General features: G+C 35.1%; 1 protein-coding gene across 1 annotated transcript in view; it reads left to right on the top strand.

Moving 5' to 3' along the window:
• NBEA (neurobeachin) overlaps nucleotides 1-22,660 on the top strand; it is a 658,659-nt gene that overhangs the window by 334,690 nt on the left and 301,309 nt on the right. The window contains 1 exon segment of the mRNA XM_033103847.1: nucleotides 19,761-19,869. Within this exon segment, the coding sequence (XP_032959738.1) occupies nucleotides 19,761-19,869 (109 nt within the window).

Raw genomic sequence — 22,660 nt, 5'->3', positions numbered from 1 at the left:
TCAATTTCTGCTGGAATCCTCTTTCCTCACATCTTCACATAATTGGCTGTTTACCCTCATTCAGGAATCAGCTTGAATGTCACCTCTCAGAGACTCCATTGACCATCTCGATTTTCACACTTCTATCACAGGACTCTATTTTAACATTTAATAATATCTCAAATTATCTTGTCTCTCTTCCTCACTAAAATGTACTTTTCCTAAGAACTCATCTTATTTGCTGATATCTCCTTGGTTTCTGGAATAATACCTCGCACATAGTTTGCAATCACAAATATTTATTGAAGGAATGAAGAAAACAATGATTCATAGAATGAGGATAAATGAATAGTCAACAAGAGGATTTTTAAGTTAGGATCAAAGGAGCCTCTGAATTCAGTGACAAGAGGGTCGTGTGGATTTCACCCGAACTTACCCTGGAGAGCACCTGTGTGCTAACGATGCCTGGTACAGACCCAGGCCTTGCTCTGTTGGAGCTTACCATCTAGTGGGGACAGCTGTCTTTCTCAAGTTCTTATTGAAGCAATAAATATACCAAAGGGCAAGCAGAGGGCGCTATGGGAGCCAATAAAGAGAGAAGTAGCTTTTGAGAAAGTGGTGATTTAGAGTATTGGGGACAGAGCTAAGTTCTTTTGAGCTGAAGAGTGGGAGATGAGTATAGGCAGCAAGTACACACAACTATAAGTTTGAACAAGAAGGGAAAGCAGGGTGGTTGCTGTAGGTGGATAAGGTTTCTAATTGGAGGTGGGAATTTTTTAGAAGGAAGGACTTGAGTCTTTTTAAATGCTGATGGAAAGAAGTCAGTATGGTAGGAAGGAAAGAAGTAAAGTTTCTACTCTATTGAAAGAGTCAAGTCTCTGAGGGGCGAGACTGAGGTCCAGGGACTGGCCTTTTGTAGAAGAACATTGAGAAAAGATGCAGACAATACATTTTTGTCAGGATTCAGAGGGGTTCCTTCATGATGCCTTCTATTTTCTCTATGAAGTGTCAGGTAGGACCATTTATCGAGAATGAAGGCAATTTGGGGAGTTAGGCATCATATTTGAGAAGATCGAATAACATTGGATTTAGCCACTATAGAAAAATAAGGAAGAATAAAACACTAAGGAAACCTAGGAGACTTGTCAGAATGTTTGGGGAACAGGATTGAGGTTTCTGTCTTTGATATTATAATGTTTTCCCCAGTGGTCCACAGCATTAAAGAGATGTGCATTTGCTTTAAGACATTCACTTCTCTTTAAGGAAAAGAGTCTCTTTACTGAGCACCAAACCTTCCCCATTCCTAATCCGGATTAGGTGCCTTCCTATGTTCTCATAGCACCTTCCATTTCCCCCTGAGTTATACTTCCCATACATAGTGTTGGTGCTTATTTATTTGTAGTGTATTTTTATGGCTATTTCTGCAGTGCCTATTATAATACAAAGCATATGTATATTATTTGTACCGAATTCAACTGTCAGTTCTGCTATTGATAAACTGTTAGACTCTAGGCATGTAACATAATCTCCCTCTGACCCTGTTCCACAGCTGTAGAATAGTGTAACACCTTTCTTGCTCGGTTTCTCTGAAGGTTGGAAATAATATATATGACATTTATTACAACTGCTGCAATACAGGCATTAAAAAAATGGAAGGTTTTTATTAGGTTGCTGCACAAGTAATTGCAATTATTTTTTTACCTTTTAAATCGCAATTACTTGTGCACCAACCTAATATTTGGCTATTACTTAGTATAGGTATTTAGAATTTTGCCCACTCCCACCTTTAGTTTGGTTCATTTCCTTTCAGTTTAGGCCTTTCTCTTTCATAAATTTAAATTGGGAGTTCCAGGACAAAAAATACCATATTTAGATAGTTGGGATGCAGTTACAGTAAAGGCACGTTGCTCTGTTTATCTGGCTGCTATTGTTTTGATGCCTACTATGTGCTAGGCACAAATTAGATTCTTTACACGTTTGTGTCTCATTTGCCTGGACATAGAGCTTTTTTCTTAACTTTTTCTAATAGTTTAAACTGAAACACAAAATACACTTTCTCTTAGTTGTTAAAATATGTCTTTAATTTGTCCTTGTGGGAATGAAGATAAAAATCTTTAAGTGGAAATTGTTATGAATGTTTATCCTACTTAACAGCTACACTCGTGAATATAATTCATCAATCATAGCTGGAGAAAGCGATTGTGCAGTTGTCTACAATTAACAGGACAAAAACAGTTGATGAATGTGCAGCTGAATTAAAATACTCCCTAGGACAGGCTGAAATTATAAACTGGATCATTTAAAGGAAAATAACAAAGGATCTTTATAATTAAAACAAAGCAAGGTTAATGGGATGTAAAATTGCCTATAATATCTTGGCAATAATAATTGGATTTTAAATTATTAAAAAATTATTAAACTATGAATTGAACTATAAAGCAAATAAGAAAGACTTTTTAAAATTGTGTAATTTGAGTGATCTTTTGAAATAAATTAATCATTTGCCTAAAATAAGCCTTTATCGCTTTTGGGAAAGCATATGGGATATATTTTATGGATATTCATAAAAAGCCGGGATGTATTTTTGTTTGTTTCATGTCTTTGACTTGGTAAAAACTCTAGTTACAAAAACAGTGTTGTATTCTAAAACTGTAAGATAAGAAGTTTTTTCTTAGCATTGAGTTTCTGGTTTACTGTTGAACCAAAAATCCCTGGAAACTCCTCAAAAACAGGAGTTCCCTCTCTATATTTTTTTCATGTAGAACATAATCTGTACCTTTTTCTTAGGTCTCTGTTATTTATTTTACACATGTAATAAGTTATTAAGCATACAGAATTTTTTAAATGAATGAGGTGAAAAAAATATCTGTGCTTTTACAAAATTAATTGTATATCTTAAATATTGCTAATTTATAGACTTAACTTTAGATATTAATGATAAATAAAAAATGTTATTTACCTAAAACTAAGATGAACAACTGCCGTTTAATAATGGCTAGATTTCATGTAATAGGGAAATATATTTCAGAATTTAGTGATCTTAAATTTCATTTGAATTACATGTTTTTACACTTTAAACCATATTTAAACTGTATATGCATATGCATGTGTATTGAGACTTTTTTCTCTTCTGTGAATAACTTTAAATGTGCTTTTTTTCTAGGCACCATTACTTTAACATTGGTGAGAGTTAAATATTGAAAAACAAAAAAAGGGGACGAGTACCCTATTTGGGATATATTCATGCCTGTGCCATATTCTCCTGTTGTTTTTTTTTTTATTTCTTAGGGACATAAATTTTGTATTGTTGTTCTTAGCTTACTTATTTCAAGCAAATGCTTGTCAAGATTCAGGTGATCTATGTCTTTATTAGAAAACATTGATTTAGTTTTCATTCCATTCTGACATAACTAGAATCAACTTGGCAACAGAGGATACTAGAGTTAGCCTTTGCGTTGTGACTGGTATGTTGTTTAAGTAGCAGATTCGGGCTGCGGGAATGGTTATGCCCACATGAAGGTATGTGGTGTATGGCCAAGTCCAAGGATACACTAAAGATGAGACGTGAAGGAATAGGATGAGCAAGCCACCTAAGACAAGAATATAGTCCTGGCCTGGGCCATAGATTTTAGTGTAGGAACTCTAACCAAGGTGCCAGGGAAACTGAAGCATTGAGTTATAAGCTGATCACTTGCCATATTGGTAAAGTAAGAACACATAGACAATTTATAGTCCTCGGTTGTGTTGTACAGAGCAACATTCGAGAAAACAATACTTGTATAACTTGTCTGTTGTAAAGAGTCACAGTTCAATGCTAGACAAGATTAAGAAAAAGTTATTACTGTTTTCTAGTTACAGAGGTAGTATAATACCTTTACAGACACTCCTGAAGTTTTAAGCATCTATATAATTACATTATATTTGAAAAAACAAGCCTGAATAAATAGTTATAAAATACACATCAAGTGGTTCAGATTTACTAGTGATACAAATACATTTTACATGTGATCTTCATTTCCAGTTAACTTATAATTGAGAAGTTAGGGGTTACACACTGACAAAAATAAAGTTCAGAATGTCATAGTATATCATAAATAAAAGTACAAATAAATGATAGAAAAGTTGCAATGACTTGAGAGGAAGGAACTATCCCTGTGGACAGTAATGACTGCAGAGGGCTTCTCGTAGGAGATAGGACCTAAGCGAGTACAGGAACATGGTGAGGGATGAGAGAAAGAAACCAGTCTTTGTTTTATTTGTGAAATTAAGGTTTCAGACAACAGAAAATACCTTTGTGTCCTTCATTATTTAACAAAACAAATAGGATATAATTTTATTTGCAAAAGCCATAATCTCTGTCTTTGAGCTTTATATTATGTAAGTAGTCAGCAGTTTTCCTGACTTTGAAGTAGTGACCAGTACTTTACTTGATTATTAATGCTAATAAGGTTTACAATATTTTTTCTATATCATAGTGTGTGAAATATATTTTTAAAAAGCATTACTCATGCTTATGAAATAGACTTTAAAGCAATTCATTATATCAAAGCCTAGCTTTTTTGGTTGTTGTTTTTTTCCTAGCAAAGTGTAAGAAAACAATGGACTTAACTTAGGAGGCAGAGTCAATGTTAAAAAGAGAATTTAAATATTTCTACCAAACACTTAAGGAAAAAATAATACCAGTTATGCTCAATCTCTTCCTGAATAGGAATAGACAATACTTTACAGCTCACTTTATGAGACCTCATCACCCTATTAATAACACCAAAGACATTATAAGAAATGAAATTACACACCAATATCCACCATAAGTATAGGTAAAATAATCCTTAATAAAATTTGGCAAATCAAATTCAGCAACATATGAAAAGGATTACATCATGAGCAAGAGGTGTTTATCCCAAGAATTCAAAGTTGGTTTAATGTTCAAAAATATCCATGAATGAAATACACCATATCTACACACTAAAAACGAAAATAATATGTGTTACTTTTCAATAGATGTAGTAAAAGCATTTAAAAAATTCAACATCTGTTCATGAGATAATTGTCAGTAAACTAGAAATTAAACTCCCTTGGTGTGATAAATGGTATCTACAAAAACGTGTAGCTAACATTCTTCTCAATGGTGAAAGACTTAAATGCTTTTCCCCTAGATCAAAAACAAGGCTAGGATGTTCTCACTCACCACTTGTATTCAACATTGGGCCGGGCTGGAGGTCTTACCCAGTTCAATTAGGAAACTAGAAAATTCTCAGATGTCTAAAAAAGCGGTACTAGAACTAATAAGTGAATTTAGCAAAGTCAGAGGATATAAGATCAATATTCAAAAATTAATTATAGTCACATATTTCTATGTGAAATATTGGACATTTAAATAAAAAATAAAACCATTATAATTGTATAAAAAACGAAATGCTTAAGGGATGTACTAAATAAAATATGTGAAAAATCTGTGCAATAAAAACTACAAAATGTTTCTGTGAAAAATTTAGAAGGAAGTAATACTGAAATATACTGTGTTCATGGATCAGAAGATCCACCATGGTTAAGGCTTTAGTTCTCCCCAAACTGATCTGTAGAGTCAGATCTAATCAAAATTCCAGCAGGCTTTTTTGGTTTGGGTAGAAATTAAAAAGTAATTTTCAAATGTATGTGAAAAATACAATGGACTTTTGATGACCAAAACAAATTGAGAAAGAATAGAGCTGGAAGATTATTGTAAAGATAGATGGATCAATGGAAGGGAGGAAAGCTCTTACAACTCAATAATAAAAAGAAAAACTATTCAATTCAAATTGAGCAAATTATTTGAACAGATGCTGCACCAAAGAAAATATACATATGACCAATCAGCACATGAAAAGATGCTCCACATCATTATACACCTGGGAAATTTAACTTTAAACCACAAATAGTATTATGTACCTACTGTAATGGATATAATTAAATAGATTGGTGATACTAAGTATTGCTGAGCATGTGGAGGCACTGGAATACTGGTAACTTACTGGTGCGAGTGCAAAATGATACATACACCTGGAAAACAGTTTGTCTGCATCTTAAAAGGCTACACATACAGTTAACATTTGACTCAATAATTTCAAGCCTAGATATTTTCCCAAGAGAAATAAATATAGGTCCACATTAAGACAGATGTGAATGTTCATAGCAGCTTTATTTGCAAGAACCAAGACTGGAAATACAGGTAAATGGATAAACTAATTATGATGTATCATTACATAGAATACTACATAGAATAAGAAGGTATGAGCTACCGATACACATGATATCTGTGGAACTTGAAAGGATTGTGTGAAGCTAAAGAAGTTAGACAGCAAAGCGATATTCTGTGATTCCATTTATGTGGCATTACATTTTGATAAACTTCCTAGAAGAAAACATAGCCAGTAAGTTCTTTGACATAGGTCTTGGCAATGATTTTTTGAATCTGACACTGAAAGCAAAAGCAAATACGAACAAGTGGGACTACATCATACAAAAAAGATGCTGCACAGCCAAGGAAGCCATCGATAGAATGAAAAGGCAGCCTTCTGAATGGGAGAAAACATTTGCAAATCATATACTGATAAGGGGCTAATATGCAAAATATGTAAAGAATTAATGCAACTCAACAGCAAAAATAAACAAACAAATAATTTGATCTAAAAATGGACAGACGATCTGAATAGACATTTTTCCAAAGAGACATACAGCTATCCAAGAGGTATCTGAAAAGATGACTTGCATTTCCCTAATCCTCAGGGAAATGCAAACCAAAAGCACAGTGAGATACCACCTCACCCCTGTTAGAGTGACTATCATCAAAAAGAGATGAGATAACATGTTGTAGAGGACATGGAGAAAAGGGAATCCCTGTGCACTGTTAGTGGGAATGTAAATTGGTGCAGTCATTATGGGAAATAGTATGGAGTTTCTTCAGAATATTTTTAAGAAGAGCTACCATATGATCCAGCAATTTTACTTCTTGGTATTTATCCGAAGAAAACAAATGCTAACTTGAAAAGATAGCTGCACCCCCATATTCATTGCAGCATCATTTACAATAGCCAAGATATGTAAACAACCTAAAGGTCCATTGATGGATGAACGGATAAAGAAAGTGTGGCGGTGGTAGTGGTGTGTGTGTCTTTGTGTGTGTGTGTACACAATGCAATATTATTCAGCCATGAAAGGAACGAAATCTTGCCATTTGCAACAACATGGATAGACCTGCAGAGAATTATGCTAAGTAAAATAAGTCTGACAAAGAAAGAAAAATAATGTATGATCTTTCTTAAATGTAGAATATAAAAAAGAAGAAGCAATAAAACCAAGCTCATAGATACGGAGAACAGATTAGTGGTTGCTGGAGGTTGGAGGTGAGTGAAGAGCATCAAAAGATAAAGATGAAAAAAAAAGTTTATTAAACATGTAGATGTTGTGGTCTCTCCTGAAACCCATCAAATCAGACTCTCTAGGCAGGATTGAGACATCACCATTTGTAATATGCCCTGCAAGTGATCATGCTCTTCGTTATACACCAGAATTTGAGAAATTTTGTGCTTAATTCACTCATCTTAACAGCCATGTAAAATTATCCCCATCTTTACCCATAACTCTCAACTTAAACATAATCATAATCTAACTCAGTTTTTTTCCATGCTGCTCTAAGAAGTATAAGTATTAAGTTCATTATAGATTAATATAACAATCTGCTTTATGTATTTGACATTGTGAGGTTTATTTGAAGACACCAATGAAAGTATTTAGTATTTTAAGAGAATAAGTAGTTTTCATATATATATATGTATATATATATATATTTTTTTTTTTCCCAACAGCCCTATATGCAAGATTTTTAAGTCTCTAGGGTCTGTTATTCCATCTTCCCTTCTTCAGCACCAGTAGGACTCAGAACAGCTTCTACATAGACCACACTATGCCCCAGTTTTCTAATCTTTGTATTTCACAGCTCATAGAATTGAGTAAATTGAGTTATGCTTCAAAACACAAGAGTTTGATTAGTATCACAGTTCAAAACTGATAATGCAAATTACAAATCTAAGTTATGAATATGAAGAAATGCTTTGAAGCCCCACCACAGCCTTATATGGAACTCCATATAACTAAATATCATTTTCTGTCATCTGTTTTTTTACCTCCTAATGAATATAAAGATAACCAATGTATCAGTGTGTACCTTTTAGAAAAGTGAGCTGCGATTTTTGTGTGTCAAAGACTTTACAAATAATCGCTCACATGCTCCTAACAACCATATGATGTAATTGTTTTCCCTCCTTAAAGGAAATGTTTTTGGGGAATGTGGGAAAGTTAGTGTCAGATACTTCTCAGGGCAACAAGGCATTTGTTCTGTTTTCATCAGGTGAAGACTTGTTGGTGTTAAATTGGATCATGAACTAGTAGATCCCAAAGCTCGTAAATATTTTCCAAAGTAAAAATATTTTGAATTAAAATTTTTTAAAAATAAAAATTATAAGTTTTTCCAGATTTTTAAAAACTCTATTAAAGGACTGTAGCACTGAAAGAAATCCAGCCAGACTCTACCTTGCAGTGTCACCAGAAACTCTTATGCTTTCCTTTTGAGTGACACTGAGGTATTACACCTGCTCCTGCCCTGTGTGAACTCTTCACTTCCAATCAGCATCTGTCTTCTTGACTAAGTAAATTGGAATCTTAAAATATAATCTTACAGTGTGGGCATTTACTCTTTCCTCCAGTATATAGGACCTCTGAAATAGTAATCAAGAAACTAAAACTCGGATACAGAGAAAATTGTTTGTCCAAGTCATATTGCTATCAAAAGACAGACCTTCAGTACAAACTAGTTCTGCCTTTTGTCCCCGCATCCATCTACTGATGATGGGAGACTAATTTGACCTCTCCTATTTCCTTTTCTATTGATTTTTTTTTCTTTCATCAAATTACAGAGGTTATTTATATTTAAAATTCAGGATCTCAGAATCTCGGCTCAAAGACAAGCAATTTAAATGACAGCAAACTGCATAAAATTATGTACTTCCTAGAACATCAGCACTTGGCATGCTGATGTTTAGTCCACTAGAAGCAGAATGCTTTGTTTTGTCTCCTGACTTTTTTCCTACATCCATAGCGACCCTGTTTTAGAACAGGAATGAATATGATTCCTGTTCTAGTTCTTTTGAAAAATAAACTTACAGTAGAAGCTGAAGACCACTTCATTCCTTACCTGTGCTGTCTAGATACTGTGAAAAGGAACATGTTCTGTAACAGATACTCCTAAGTTATCTCATGTTTTTATTTTTATTTACCTCATTTTCTGTGTTAAATGTGTCATAGAATTTCATAGTGTTAAGAAACTGCCCTATTATTAAAAGCCAATTGGTTCTTTGCCCTCCTTCTAACATCCATTCAGTCATTTATCCATATAGCCTTATAATCTTGATGAGTCCATACTTTATGACAGGTACTATGCAAATCATATTGGATACACAGGTGAATCAGCAATGTAACTTATTTAAAGAACCCCACAGTCTGAGAGATTTGTTAAAAAGAAAAGAAAGAAAAAAACACAAAAACAATGCAATAAATATTGTAATTCCCAGAACGTTTGAGAAATTGTCAGAGCTTTTGGCACCATTGGGAGGAGGGAATGACAGAAGTTGCAGGAAGAAGAAATGGCACAAATAAAGGTGAGGGGTAACATGACTCATTAACGGAACTGCAAAGGCTTTTCTAGAACATAGAATAAGTATGATAGTGGCTGCAGATAAAGCTGAAGAGTAGACAGATGTCTACATAAAATATGTTTGACTGTTATCTTGTCTATTGTAAGTATTGACTGAAGAAATTTAATTGTAAGTAACACTAATGTTAAAGTGACAAATATAGAGGGATCATCAAAATGGCGGCATGAGGTGAACCTCTGTAAAGCTTCCCTGGAATTTACAACTAATCGAACAACAATAACTCCACAAAGAACTCCCTGCACAGCAGACAGGCAAGACGAAGAGGACTACTACTGAATTCACCTAAAGGTGGGCTAATCGCGCTAGCCAGGGAGGAGAGAAGGGAGAAGTGCGGAGACGGAGCCCCCGGGTTGCAGGATGCAGACCTAGCTCAGTGCTCCGAGCTCGCCGCATCCCGGAACTACCGCAGCTGTGGGAGGGGGAAGAACTCGGACTACTAGGGCTCCGCTTATGGCCCACAGGGCTGAGGGGGCAGCATGTAACACGGCTGAACCCAACGCTCACGGCAGAGACCTCAGAGAAAAGACTGAGGGAAGAAGGCTGAAAACGGTGGTTTAAGCACTCACTGCCTAGCAGAGAACGGAAGCCTTAGGCACTGAGACTAGCCGCCCCCTCCCTACCCTCCAGAGCTCACCCCGCCCCCACCTGCCCGGTGCTAGAAGCGGAACAGTAGCAGTGTCAGATCAAAAGAACAGAATATTTGCTGTTCTCAGAACTGTGGACCACAGACACAGATTCGCAGCCCAACTAGTTCTGGCAAAGGGGAGGGAGCTGTGGAAGCAGGTCCGTCTGTGGTGGTGGTCGCCACCATTGCTCTGGGCCACCTCTCAAAAGTCACCCTGCCCCTGGCACCACCTATTTGGGTGGATCCCTGCAGGACTAAACAGAACTGCTGAAACATACGGGCTCTGAATCTGGTGCAGGAAGAGCTTTGGAACTTCAAAAGCTCTCCGCATACCCACACGGACACTGCGCCCTGTGATTCAGGTGAACTATTAACAGAGGAGAAGCCCGTCTCCCAGGGAATCCCCCCATTGTGTGAGAAGCTGGAATAGTGCAGAGGAAACATAGCACTACTGTGTGAGAGAGAAAAAAAAGGCTGCAGTCGGAGAGAAAATAAAACATTCTACGAACACGTACTGGAAAACAAAAGAAAGACCTCTTCCTATCAACCTGTTGCAGAAGCCACTCCTGTAGATGTCTAGGAAGAGAAATAATAAATCAGTAATTGCCATGAATGACCAAGGCAAGAAGACAGCGCAGAAAGAAAGTGAAAAGTCTCCAGAATAGGAACTTAAAGATATGGAAATATGTGACTTAAATGACAGAGAATTCAAGATTGCAATTCTGAAAAAACTCAACGAGATGCAAGAAAACACAGAAAGGCAGTTTAATGAACTCAGAAACACAGTCAAAGAACAACATGAGCATTTTACGAAAGAGATTGAAATTTTAAAAAAGAACCAAATAGAATTTCTGGAGATTAAGAACTCAGTAGAAGATATTAAGAATGAAATAACCAGCTTAGGTCGTAGAGTTGACCAGATGGAGGAAAGAATAAGTGACATCGAAGATAGAAACCTAGAAATTACACAGATGGAAGAGGAAAGAGACTTGAGACTTAAAAGAAATGAAAGAACTCTACAAGAACTTTCTGACTCCAACAGAAAGAGCAATATAAGAATAATGGGCATACCAGAAGGAGAAAAAAGAGAGAAGGGAACAGAGAACATATTCAAACAAATTGTTGATGAGAACTTCCCAAACTTGTGGACAGAACTGGATCCTCGAATCCAAGAAGCAAATAGAACACCTAATTTACCTCAATCCCAACAGGCCTTCTCCAAGGCACATTGTATTGAAGCTGTCTAAAATCAACTACAAAGAAATAATCCTCAAGGCAGCCAGGGAAAAGAAGATGGTAACCTACAAAGGAAAGCCCATTAGATTATCATCAGCTTTTTGAGCAGAAACTCTACAAACCAGGAGGGAGTGGAACCAAATATTCAAACTATTGAAAGAGAGAAATTATGAGCCAAGAATAATATATCCAGCAAAGATATCCTTTAGATATGAAGGAGGAATAAAGACCTTTCCAGACATACAGAAGCTGAGGGAATTTTCTAATACACGACCTGCACTACAAGAAATACTAAAGGAGGCTATTCGACCACCATCAACAGGAACAATTTGTGGCAACCAAAACATAAAAAAGGGGGAGAGTAAAGGCCTGAACCGGAATATGGGAATGGAGAAAGTAAGCGTGCTGAAGAAAATGGAATACTCTAATTATCAAACTTTCTTTTACATAAACTTAAGGTAACCACTCAAAAAAAATCCAGAACAGAAACATATACTGTAATAAAAGAAGAAACAGAGGAAAACATCATAGAATACCACCACACAGAAATAACAGACAACAATAAAAAGGCAAAGAAACAAGGGAGACACAGCCTTACCAGAAAACTAAAGATAGAATGATAGGAAATCCTCACATATCAATAATCACCCTAAATGTAAATGGACTGAACTCACCAATAAAAAGGCACAGAGTAGCAGATTGGATCAAAAAACTAAACCCAACCATATGCTGCCTCCAAGAGACACATCTCAGCTACAAGGAGAAGCATAGACTCAAAGTGAAAGGGTGGAAATTGACACTCCAAGCAAATGGTACCCAGAGAAAATCCGGTGTAGCCATAATGATATCAGATGAAAGAGACTTCAGGGTGAAAAAGATAACAAGAGACAAAGATGGACATTTCATAATGGTAAAGGGGACTATACAACCAGAAGACATAACAGTCATCAATATTTATGCAGCCAATCAGGAAGCACCGAAATATACCAAGCAACTACTAACAGAACTAAAGGGAGAAATTGACCAAAACACAGTTGTACTAGGGGACTTAAATACATCATTGACAGCTATGGATAGATCATCCAAACAGAAAATAAATAACGAAATAGCAGCCCTAAATGACACATTAGATGAAATGGACATAATTGACATATATAGAGCACTTCATCCTAAAACATCAGACTATACATTCTTTTCTAGTGTACATGGAACATTCTCAAGGATAGACCATATATTGGGACATCAAATCAGCCTCAGCAAATTTAAGAAGATTGAAATTATACCAAGCATATTCTCTGATCACAAGGCTTTGAAATTGGATATCAACTGCAAAAAGAAAGCAGGAAAAACCACAAATGCACGGAGGTTAAACAACATACTTTTAAAGAACGACTGGGTCAAAGAAGAAATTAGAGGAGAGATCAAAAGATACATAGAAACAAATGACAGTGAAAATATATCCTACCAAAATTTTTGGGATGCAGTGAAATCAATTTTAAGAGGGAAATTTATATCATTGCAGGCCTATCTCAAGAAACAAGAAAAATCCCAAATAAAAAAACCTCATGTTGCACCTTAAAGAACTAGAAAAAGAAGAACAAGTGAACCCTAAGGTCAGCAGAAGAAAGGAAATACAAAAATCAGAGCAGAACTAAATGAAATAGAGAACAAAAAGACAATAGAAAAAATTAATGTGACAAAGAGCCGGTTCTTTGAAAAGATTAACAACATTGACAAACCTTTGGCTAGACTTACTAAGATAAAAAGAGAGAAGACACTAATTAACAAAATCAGAAACGAAAAAGGGGAAGTTATCACGGACACCACAGAAATACAAAAGATCATCCAAGAATACTATGAAGGACTGTATGCCACCAAATTCAATAACCTAGAAGAAATGGGCAAGTTCTTAGAAACACATAGCCTTCCAAGGCTGAACCATGAAGAACTGGAAAATCTAAACAGACCGATCACCAGTAACGAAATTGAATCAGTCATCCAAAACCTTCCCAAAAGCAAAAGTCCGGGACCAAATGGCTTCACTAGTGAATTCTACCAAACCTTCAAAGAGGATCTAATACCAATCCTGCTCAAACTCTTCCAAAAAATTGAAGAAGAGACAGTACTCCCTAACTCATTTTATGACGCGAACATTACCCTGATACCAAAACCTGGTAAGGACAACACAAAAAAAGAAAACTACAGACCAATATCGCTGATGAATACAGATGCAAAAATCCTAAACGAAATTCTAGCAAATCGAATATAGCAATGCATTAAAAAGATCATTCATCACGACCAAGTGGGGTTCATCCCCGGGGCACAAGGATGGTTCAACATCCGGAAATCCATCAATGTGATACATCACAGAAACAAAATAAAGGACAAAAATCATATGATTATATCAATTGATGCAGAAAAAGCATTTGACAAGATACAACATCCATTTATGATCAAAACACTTAATAAAATAGGTTATAGAAGGAAAATACCTTAACATAATAAAGGCCATATATGACCAGCCCTCAGCTAATCTCATAATTAGCATAGTGAAAAACTGAAGCCCTTTACTCTACGTTCAGGAACATGACAGGGCTGTCCCCTATCACCTCTGCTTTTCAACATAGTGTTGGAAGTCCTTGCCAGAGCAATCAGCCAAGAGAAAGAAATAAAAGGCATCCAAATTGGGAATGAAGAAGTTAAATTATCACTCTTTGCAGATGACATGATGCTATATATAGAAAACCCTAAAGACGCCATCAAAAAGCTATTAGAAACAATCAACGATTGCAGTAAAGTTGCTGGCTACCAAATCAACATACAAAAGTCCATTGCATTCCTGTATACTAACAATGAAATCTCAGAAAAAGAAATACAAAAACCAATTCCTTTTGTAATTGCAGCAAAAAGAATAAAATACCTAGGAATAAACTTAACCAAGGATGTGAAGGACCTATATGCTGAAAACTGTAAGACATTTTTGAAAGAAACTGAAGAAGACACAAAGAAATGGAAAGACATTCCGTGCTCATGGATTGGAAGAATCAACATAGTTAAAATGGCCATATTACCCAAAGCAATATACAGATTTAATGCAATCCCAATCAAAATCCCAATGGCATTTTTTAAAGAAATAGAACAAAAAACCATCAGATTTGTTTGGAACCACAGAAGACCTCGAATAGCCAAAGCAATCTTAAGAAAAAAGAACAATACTGGAGGTATCACACTCCCTGACTTTAGCTTGTACTACAGGGCTACAATAATCAAAACAGCATGGTATTGGCAGAAAAACAGACACATAGACCAATGGAATAGAATTGAGAACCCAGAAATAAAACCACATAAATATGGACAGATAATTTTTGACAAAGAAGCTAAAAACATACAATGGAGGAAAGACAGCCTCTTCAATAAATGGTGCTGGGATAATTGGATAGCCATGTGAAAAAGAATGAAACTGGACTGCTATCTGTCACCATGTACCAAAATTAATCCAAAATGGATCAAAGACTTAAGCATAAGACCTGACACAATAAACTGCATAGAAGAAAACATAGGTACTAAACTTATGGACCTTGGGTTCAAAGAGCATTTTATGAATTTGACTCCAAAGGCAATGGAAGTAAAAGCTAAAATAAACGAATGGAAATATATGAAACTTAAAAGCTTCTGCACAGCAAAAGAAACCATCGACAAAATAAAGAGGCAACCAACTGAATGGGAGAAGATTTTGCAAACAGTGCTTCCGATAAGGGGCTAATACCCAATATATACAAGGAACTCATGAAACTCAACAACAAAAAAACAAACAACTCAATTGAAAAATGGGCAGGGGACCTGAAGAGACATTTCTCCAAAGAGGATATACAAATGGCCAATAGACATGAAAAAATGCTCAACATCACTAATCATCAGAGAAATGCAAATAAAAACCACAATGAGATATCACCTCACCCCAGTCAGAATGGCTATCATCAACAAGACAAATAGTACCAAGTGTTGGAGAGGCTGTGGAGAAAAAGGAACCCTCATACACTGTTGGGAATGCAGACTGGTGCAGCCGTTATGGAAGGCAGTGTGGAGGTTTCTCAAAAAATTACGAATAGAATTACCGTATGACCCAGCAATCCCTCTCCTGGGTATCCACCCAAAAAATCTGAAAACATTTATACATAAAGACACGTGTGCTCCAATGTTCATTGCAGCTTTGTTTACGGTGGCCAAGACATGGAAACAACCAAAATGTCCTTCGATAGATGAACGGATAAAGAAGTTGTGGTATATATACACAATGGAATACTATTTGTCGGTAAGAAAAGATGAAATAGGACCATTTGTGATAACATGGATGGATCTTGAGAGTATGACGCTAAGCGAAATAAGTCAGACAGAAAAAGCAGAGAACCATATGATTTCACTGATATGCGGTATATAAAGCAAAAACAACAACAAAAAAACAAGACAAACAAATGAGAAACAAAAACTCATAGACACAGACAATAGTTTAGTGGTTACCAGAGGATAAGGGGGGTGGGGGGTGGGAGATGAAGGTAAGGGGGATCAAATATATGGTGATGGAAGGAGAACTGACTTCGGGTGGTGAACACACAATGGGATTTATAGATGATGTACACAGAATTGTACACCAGAAATCTATGTAATTTTACTAACAATTGTCACGCCAATAAATTAAAAAAAAAAGTATGTAAAAAAAAGTGACAAATATGTTGGAAGGATGAAAGAATTGGAGGAGGCAGAAAAATCAGGGGGCTGTTGTAATCCAGTGAGAAGATTGAGGCTTAAATTAAAGTGTTAGTGGTATGAATAAACATATTAAAATATATTAAAGAGGTAAAATTGGCAAAACTTGATGATTAACTTAGTATAGGATTCTTTAAAAGTCACATTTCAATGGACTGCAAGTGAATAGGGACTTCTATGAAAGCAGTATTTACTCAGTGATCTGAGGTTACCTTCTGCTGCCTTCAGATACTACATTCATTCAGGTACGTACTACATAGGGTATGATCTTTGAGGCAACATAGATCTTATAAATGGTTGAGGAGTTCCCCAGGACCACCCCTACACCCTATAAATTGATGCCTCAAGGAGTAGGAATACCCTGGCAGCATATGCCTAAATCAGCAGTGCTGTTGGGGTTTTAAACCTTGGGCCGGAAATTAAGTGAAGAATTTAGCCTAGGACTTTCAAGTTAAGCCAGCATCTTTAACGAGAGGCTGATATGGTTCTTCTGGGGCCTCCTTAATATCAGCAGAAATAAAAGCAAACATGTACCGACATTACGTCTTTTGGAATCCCGCAGATTAAAACCACAAATGATGTAACAATCAAAGATGACTAAATCTATGAGATTGGAAGCCATTTTCAATAAGGAAAAACAAAAATTTAGATCTCCAACGATTGTGGTGATTAGAATGGTGAAATACGGGGAATAGGCACAAAGGTGAATGAATAAAAAGATCATCAAAATGAACAGGAAGATTTTGAAAACTGAAACTTGTAGAATTTAAAAAGTATAATTTGGAAAAATAATCCATGTATTGATGATTCATCAGATTAAACAAAGTTGGAGAAATTTAGTGACTTGGAACATATATTTTTAAAAATTTACCTAGAATGCAGAAAGAGAAAGATATGAAAAATGAAAGCAGTTTTAAGAGATATGGAAGCGGATTTAGAATGTTTAATTTACAACTCACTAGAATTTAAAAAGCAAAGAATACAGAGTATATGAAATATTGTAAAAGATGATTGTTGTGAATATTTAAGAACTGATTGAAACCAAAACATGACTATAGAAGTACGGGAATCAAAATGTACCTCACTAGGATAAAGAAAAAGAAACCCATGCTAGATGCATGGTACTGGCATTGTAGAACACCAAAGATAAAGAAATAGAAATACCCATAAAGAAATAACGGGTATCCACAAAAAGAGTAATAGGTAAAGCAACTGAAATTACTTCATAGATTTGCACTTTCAGAAAAACTCAGACGGTCTTAAAGTTACCTTTCAAATATCCTTTGATTTTTTTAAACACAGTAATTGCTTATTGTGAAAGAAAATATTTTAAAAGATCTGAAAAGACCTAATCATTGTTTTTAATTAGCCAAATGAAAAGAATTAATGTTAGAATGTCCACAGAAGGATGGAAGAAATAAACATAATTAAAAGGTTTTACTTTAAAAAGCATTGTTGGCTAATAAAATTATAATAATTCTTTTAAATCTTAATGATCTGGGGCAAGGAACTTAATTTTTTCTGAGCTGTGGTTTCTTATTTTTAAAAATGAAAATAATCTATATCTCTGAGGATTCTTGTGAGGATAAAGTATTCTGTGTAAACTAGGTTATTACCTAGCTCTCAAATGGTTTGGTGATAGTTTTTATGGTCAGTATCATCATCATCATCGTGTGGCTTACACCAACTACCATTTTTATTTTTGATTTTTTTAATCTCTCATGATTCTCATTTACTGGGCTCAGCTAAGCAATTCTTTTGCTCCACGTGGAGTTGTCTGGGGCTGTGGAACCTGAGAGGCTGGCTTTGTGCTGGAAGCTCATCTAGGCCTGGGAGCCTGCGCATCTCTTTTCTTGAGTTTCTCCATATGCTGTGAGCTTCTCTTAGCATTGCAGCAGGTTCTATAAGAGAGAGTTCCAAGAAAGAAGGGCAAAAGCTGCAAGACATCTTATGCTCTTGCATCGAAAATCACATAGCATCACTTCTGTTGTATTCTGTTGGTCATAGGAGGTCACAGAGCAGCCCTAAGGGGAGTGGAAAAAGACTCCTCTTTTTGATGGAGCGATGACAAAATCACACTCCAGAAAAGCATGTGGGATGGGTGTTATTGTTGCCGTCTTTGGAAATAACTTCTGCCCGTGCTGTGTAGATATGAAAAGATCTTCAAGATATATTGCTAAGTGAGAAAAGCTAGGTAGAGAAATCTGTATAATAGGCTAATATTAGTGTAACAAGCTAGTGAAAAACAATATATTTGTATTTTCTTTGTATATTTTAAAAAATCACTGAAAATATGTAAGAAACCAATAGCAGTGGGTGCTTACTGAGGTTGGAAATCAGGCGGAAAGGGGATCTAGTGAGAGGCTTCTCACTGTGTATCTTAAGACACTTTAAAAAGAGAATTTGAATATATAAATAAATAATTTTTCTTGTTAAAAAAATGTTTGCTCCGTGTTTGCATTTTTTATTGAACTTCTTGGGGTGACCTTGATTAATAAAATTGTATAAGTTTCAAGTGTACAGTGCTAGAATATATCATCTATATATTGTGTGTTCACCACCAAAAGTAAAATCTCCTTCCATCACCATACATTTGACTCCCTTTCCCTTCTTCTATTCCCTCCTCCCCGCTTACCCTCTGGTAACCGCTAAAGTGTTGTCTGTGTCTACGAGTTTTTGTTTGTCTCTTTGTCTTGTTCCTTTGTTGCTTTCAGTTTTATATCCCACATCTGAGTGAAGTCATATGGTTCTCGACTTTTTCTGTGGTTCTCGACTTATTTTGCATAGCATGATAATCTCAAGATCCATCCATGTGGTTGCAGATTGTAGTTTTTCATCTTTTCTTATAGCTGAGTAATATTCCATTGTGTGTACGATGTACCACATCTTGTATTGGTGATAGAGTGGTGAGCATAGCTGCCTCCCTTGTTTGCATTTTTTAAAGTTCCTTTCACTGTAGTTCCATTTTAGAATTTAGAATCTTAGCATTTGAATGAATTTTAGATGCCATTTAGTCCTATTATCTGTATTAATTAAAGTAAGAATCCAGTCTATAGATTTCTTAATATATGGTCATCTAGCACTTGTGTGAAAATTTACTTCCAAGATAGTGAATTCTGCTGTTTTAACCATTTTAAAACATTCCATCAAAAATCATTTATTTTTATTGCGTTGATTGAACTTTATTAAGTGAATGATTTGTTCACAAAACACTATATTTAATAGAGGCATTGCTGTAACAGTTTTATAGCATATTTCTGTATGTCAAATACCATTGAATTATAATTTCAACTGTATTAATTTTATAATGTAGCTTTGTCTGAAATTTATGCATAGTTTGATTATTGAAAAAGTTGATTCACCAAAGCTTTTGAGAATAATAATTCCAAAGGTATTTTTCTTTTTAGATTACTATGCCATGCTATGAAGGACCACATAGTTCGTGTCGCAAATGAAGCTGAGTTTATTTTGAACAGACAGAGAGCCGAGGATGTACATAAACATGCAGAATTTGAGGTAAGGTTTGGGGAACAGATCAGAGTCTGCTTTTCTGTTATCAGCCAGCTGTCACCGATGGTAACCTTACATTAAGAGAGGTTTTTTTTTTTGTTTGTTTTGTTTTAGATGAAAATTTTACTGAAGGCGTTTCAGTTCTTTAGCAAATGTCAAACCCAGAGCACTAGTTTATTTTCACCTCATTTACAACATGAGGCGATCCCTCCTGCCCTGTGACTAACCACTTGGTAACTGAAGAAATAACATTTTATAAAGCAATTACTTTAGTAATTTTTAAGCTAGCAGAATTTACATACCATTAGATATAGCTATATAAGCAGTTATAAAAAGAAACTCAGTTTTGCCAAACACTTAGTAATTCATTATTAATAAATATCCATCTTTAGAATGGCCATAGATAATTATAGTCTATATTTCATTTTTATAATTGATATTTTATTGACAATTAAAGCATATATATGGAAATATAATAGTTTTAAAATTCTTGTAAGTTCCTTGAATAAAGAACAAGGAACTATTTTATATGCAAATACTAAAGGATGTTGAAGTACTGTATATTTCAGAGAAATCATTTTTTAATTTTAATTTTTTTTTTTTAGCATGTCAATAATTATGTACCGTTCTTGTATTGTCTCAATTCAACAGATACCCCAATTTCAGTATTTTAAATGTAGCAGTTACTTCAGTTCATTCAATTTACAGAACAATGTTGGTTTCAGAAATATTTAGGTGGTCTGGTGTTTGGCTTAGGTTGGACTGTCAGTGGCCTTGAAAATAATAAATAACTAACTAATTTATTCCCCTGCAACACGTGAACAAGTATTGTGTGGTTGGAAAGCAGAGCCCAAGATTTCAGTTTTGATGAGGTTTTTATCTCAGTAAACCAGCTCTCATAGTCATGCAAGTTGATGTTCTAGGTCTGGTGATCTCTGACCTGGCTAGCTGAGAAGCATGAGACTGAGAAATAGCTCTAGGCACTTTAATACCGGTAACTTCCGCTTCATTTGTCAGATGACACAGCACACATTTGTTATATGGGATTGCAACACCTTATTTTGAAAAGAATACCAAATATTTTAAACTTTGATGAAAGTACATTGACAATTAAGTGTTTGTCAAAGAAGTTTCATATCACCTCAACAATGAATAACATTTGGATATTTATCCGGGTCTCATGCTATACTCTGGATGAAAAGAAAAGACTGAGTTATCTGTTCTTTGAAGAATGCGTTTAGGTATAAGATAGGTCAGAACTCAAAATAAAATAAGAATATTCAATTAATTTTTTACTTCTGTGAGTAAATAAGATTTAGAATATTAACCGAATTCCTGGCATGATCAGTTTTGACTAAATCATATTTCTACTAAGAAAATCAAGATATTTTTTGAGGAAATAAGCAAATCAAATCAATATTTGTCATGGGAAAACATTTAAAATGGATTTTAAGCAGCTAGGTATAAGTTACCACCTTTCACACCTATTTAACCAAGGTGATACTAAGCAAAATGCAGTTTTTAAACCTTTTTTTCGTTATTGCCCCGCTAAAGAAGCTTTTTACAGTTTTTGTCTTAAATGTTTCCCAGTAAAATTTATTACTACCAATATGCCACATATCTGTTTATGTATTGTGTATACATCAGAGCTTTATACATAAAAAGAGTAAGATTTCTTTCCACATACCCCCAACACCAGTTTTCCCTCCCTTGGGGATGAGATGACTCCTGTTGAGGATGCATGGCCAGTGGTGATAAGAAGCTATGACGGGGGCATATGAAGACTCAATGATTTTTACATTCTCTATACATAAAATACTAATGTAAATCTAAGCTTGAGAGCGGTATCGTTGTTACTTAATGAATGTATATAGTTTTTAACCCAAATGTTTGGATTTGTTCATTTTAGGTTAGAGCTATGTTAGTAAATGCATTGGGGGTGTGTGTGTGTGTGTGTGTGTGTGTGTGTGTGTGTGTGTGTGTGTCACCAAACACCACTTTTAAATTGTAAAAGATTTTGTAAAAGTCATGACATTTTACTAGGTCTTTTTGAGGAATTTATCTCCCATATAAGCCTATAACTAAGAGAAAAAGTATATTAAATTTGAGATGGCTACTTCACAGTTTTGTTACTTAACCAATGTAATTGTTAAGGAAGAAAAATGAAAATTTAATTTTACTCTCCATTGAACTAATGAAATATTAACCTCATTATGGAGGCAGATCATTGTACTAATTGGTGATTCCCTGTACAAAAAGATAAATTGGAAAAGGAATTAATCCTTCTTAGATTACTGTAGGGTTATTTCTCTGAAAGAGATGAGTTGTGGTGGTAGTCTATATCAATAGATAGATTGAAAGGACGTGTTTAAATACCTTCCATGAAACAGATTTTTACATAATAATGATGAATGTGAACTAGTTATATGTGGTTTTTTAGATGTATGAGAGCTTTTTTTCTTCCTAGTCATATGACTCATATTACATATTGGTAATGTTAAAATTTATAGTCAACCCATATAAAACCCACTCCATATAAAAATTAGTATAGAAGGCAGTTTTTGGAGGAGTTAACGCACTGCCTTCTCTGACCACTGGTGCTCTGATAATAAACATTTCTTACAAAAAAAAGAAAAAAAGTTATATAAAAAAAATCAAACATGACTAAAAAATGGTCATTTTCATGTTCATATTGAACCTTTTGATACACAATGAGGTTGATTAGCTATGTTACTAATACCAATGAGTATGAATGCAGGTAGCTGACAGGACAACCGATTATTAGAAGACACAAGAA

This window comes from Rhinolophus ferrumequinum, chromosome 4, assembly GCF_004115265.2.
Source record: "Rhinolophus ferrumequinum isolate MPI-CBG mRhiFer1 chromosome 4, mRhiFer1_v1.p, whole genome shotgun sequence".
Taxonomy (NCBI): Eukaryota; Metazoa; Chordata; class Mammalia; order Chiroptera; family Rhinolophidae; genus Rhinolophus; species Rhinolophus ferrumequinum.
Note: the sequence above shows the minus strand (reverse complement) of the source record. Positions and strands in the feature narration are given on the sequence as shown.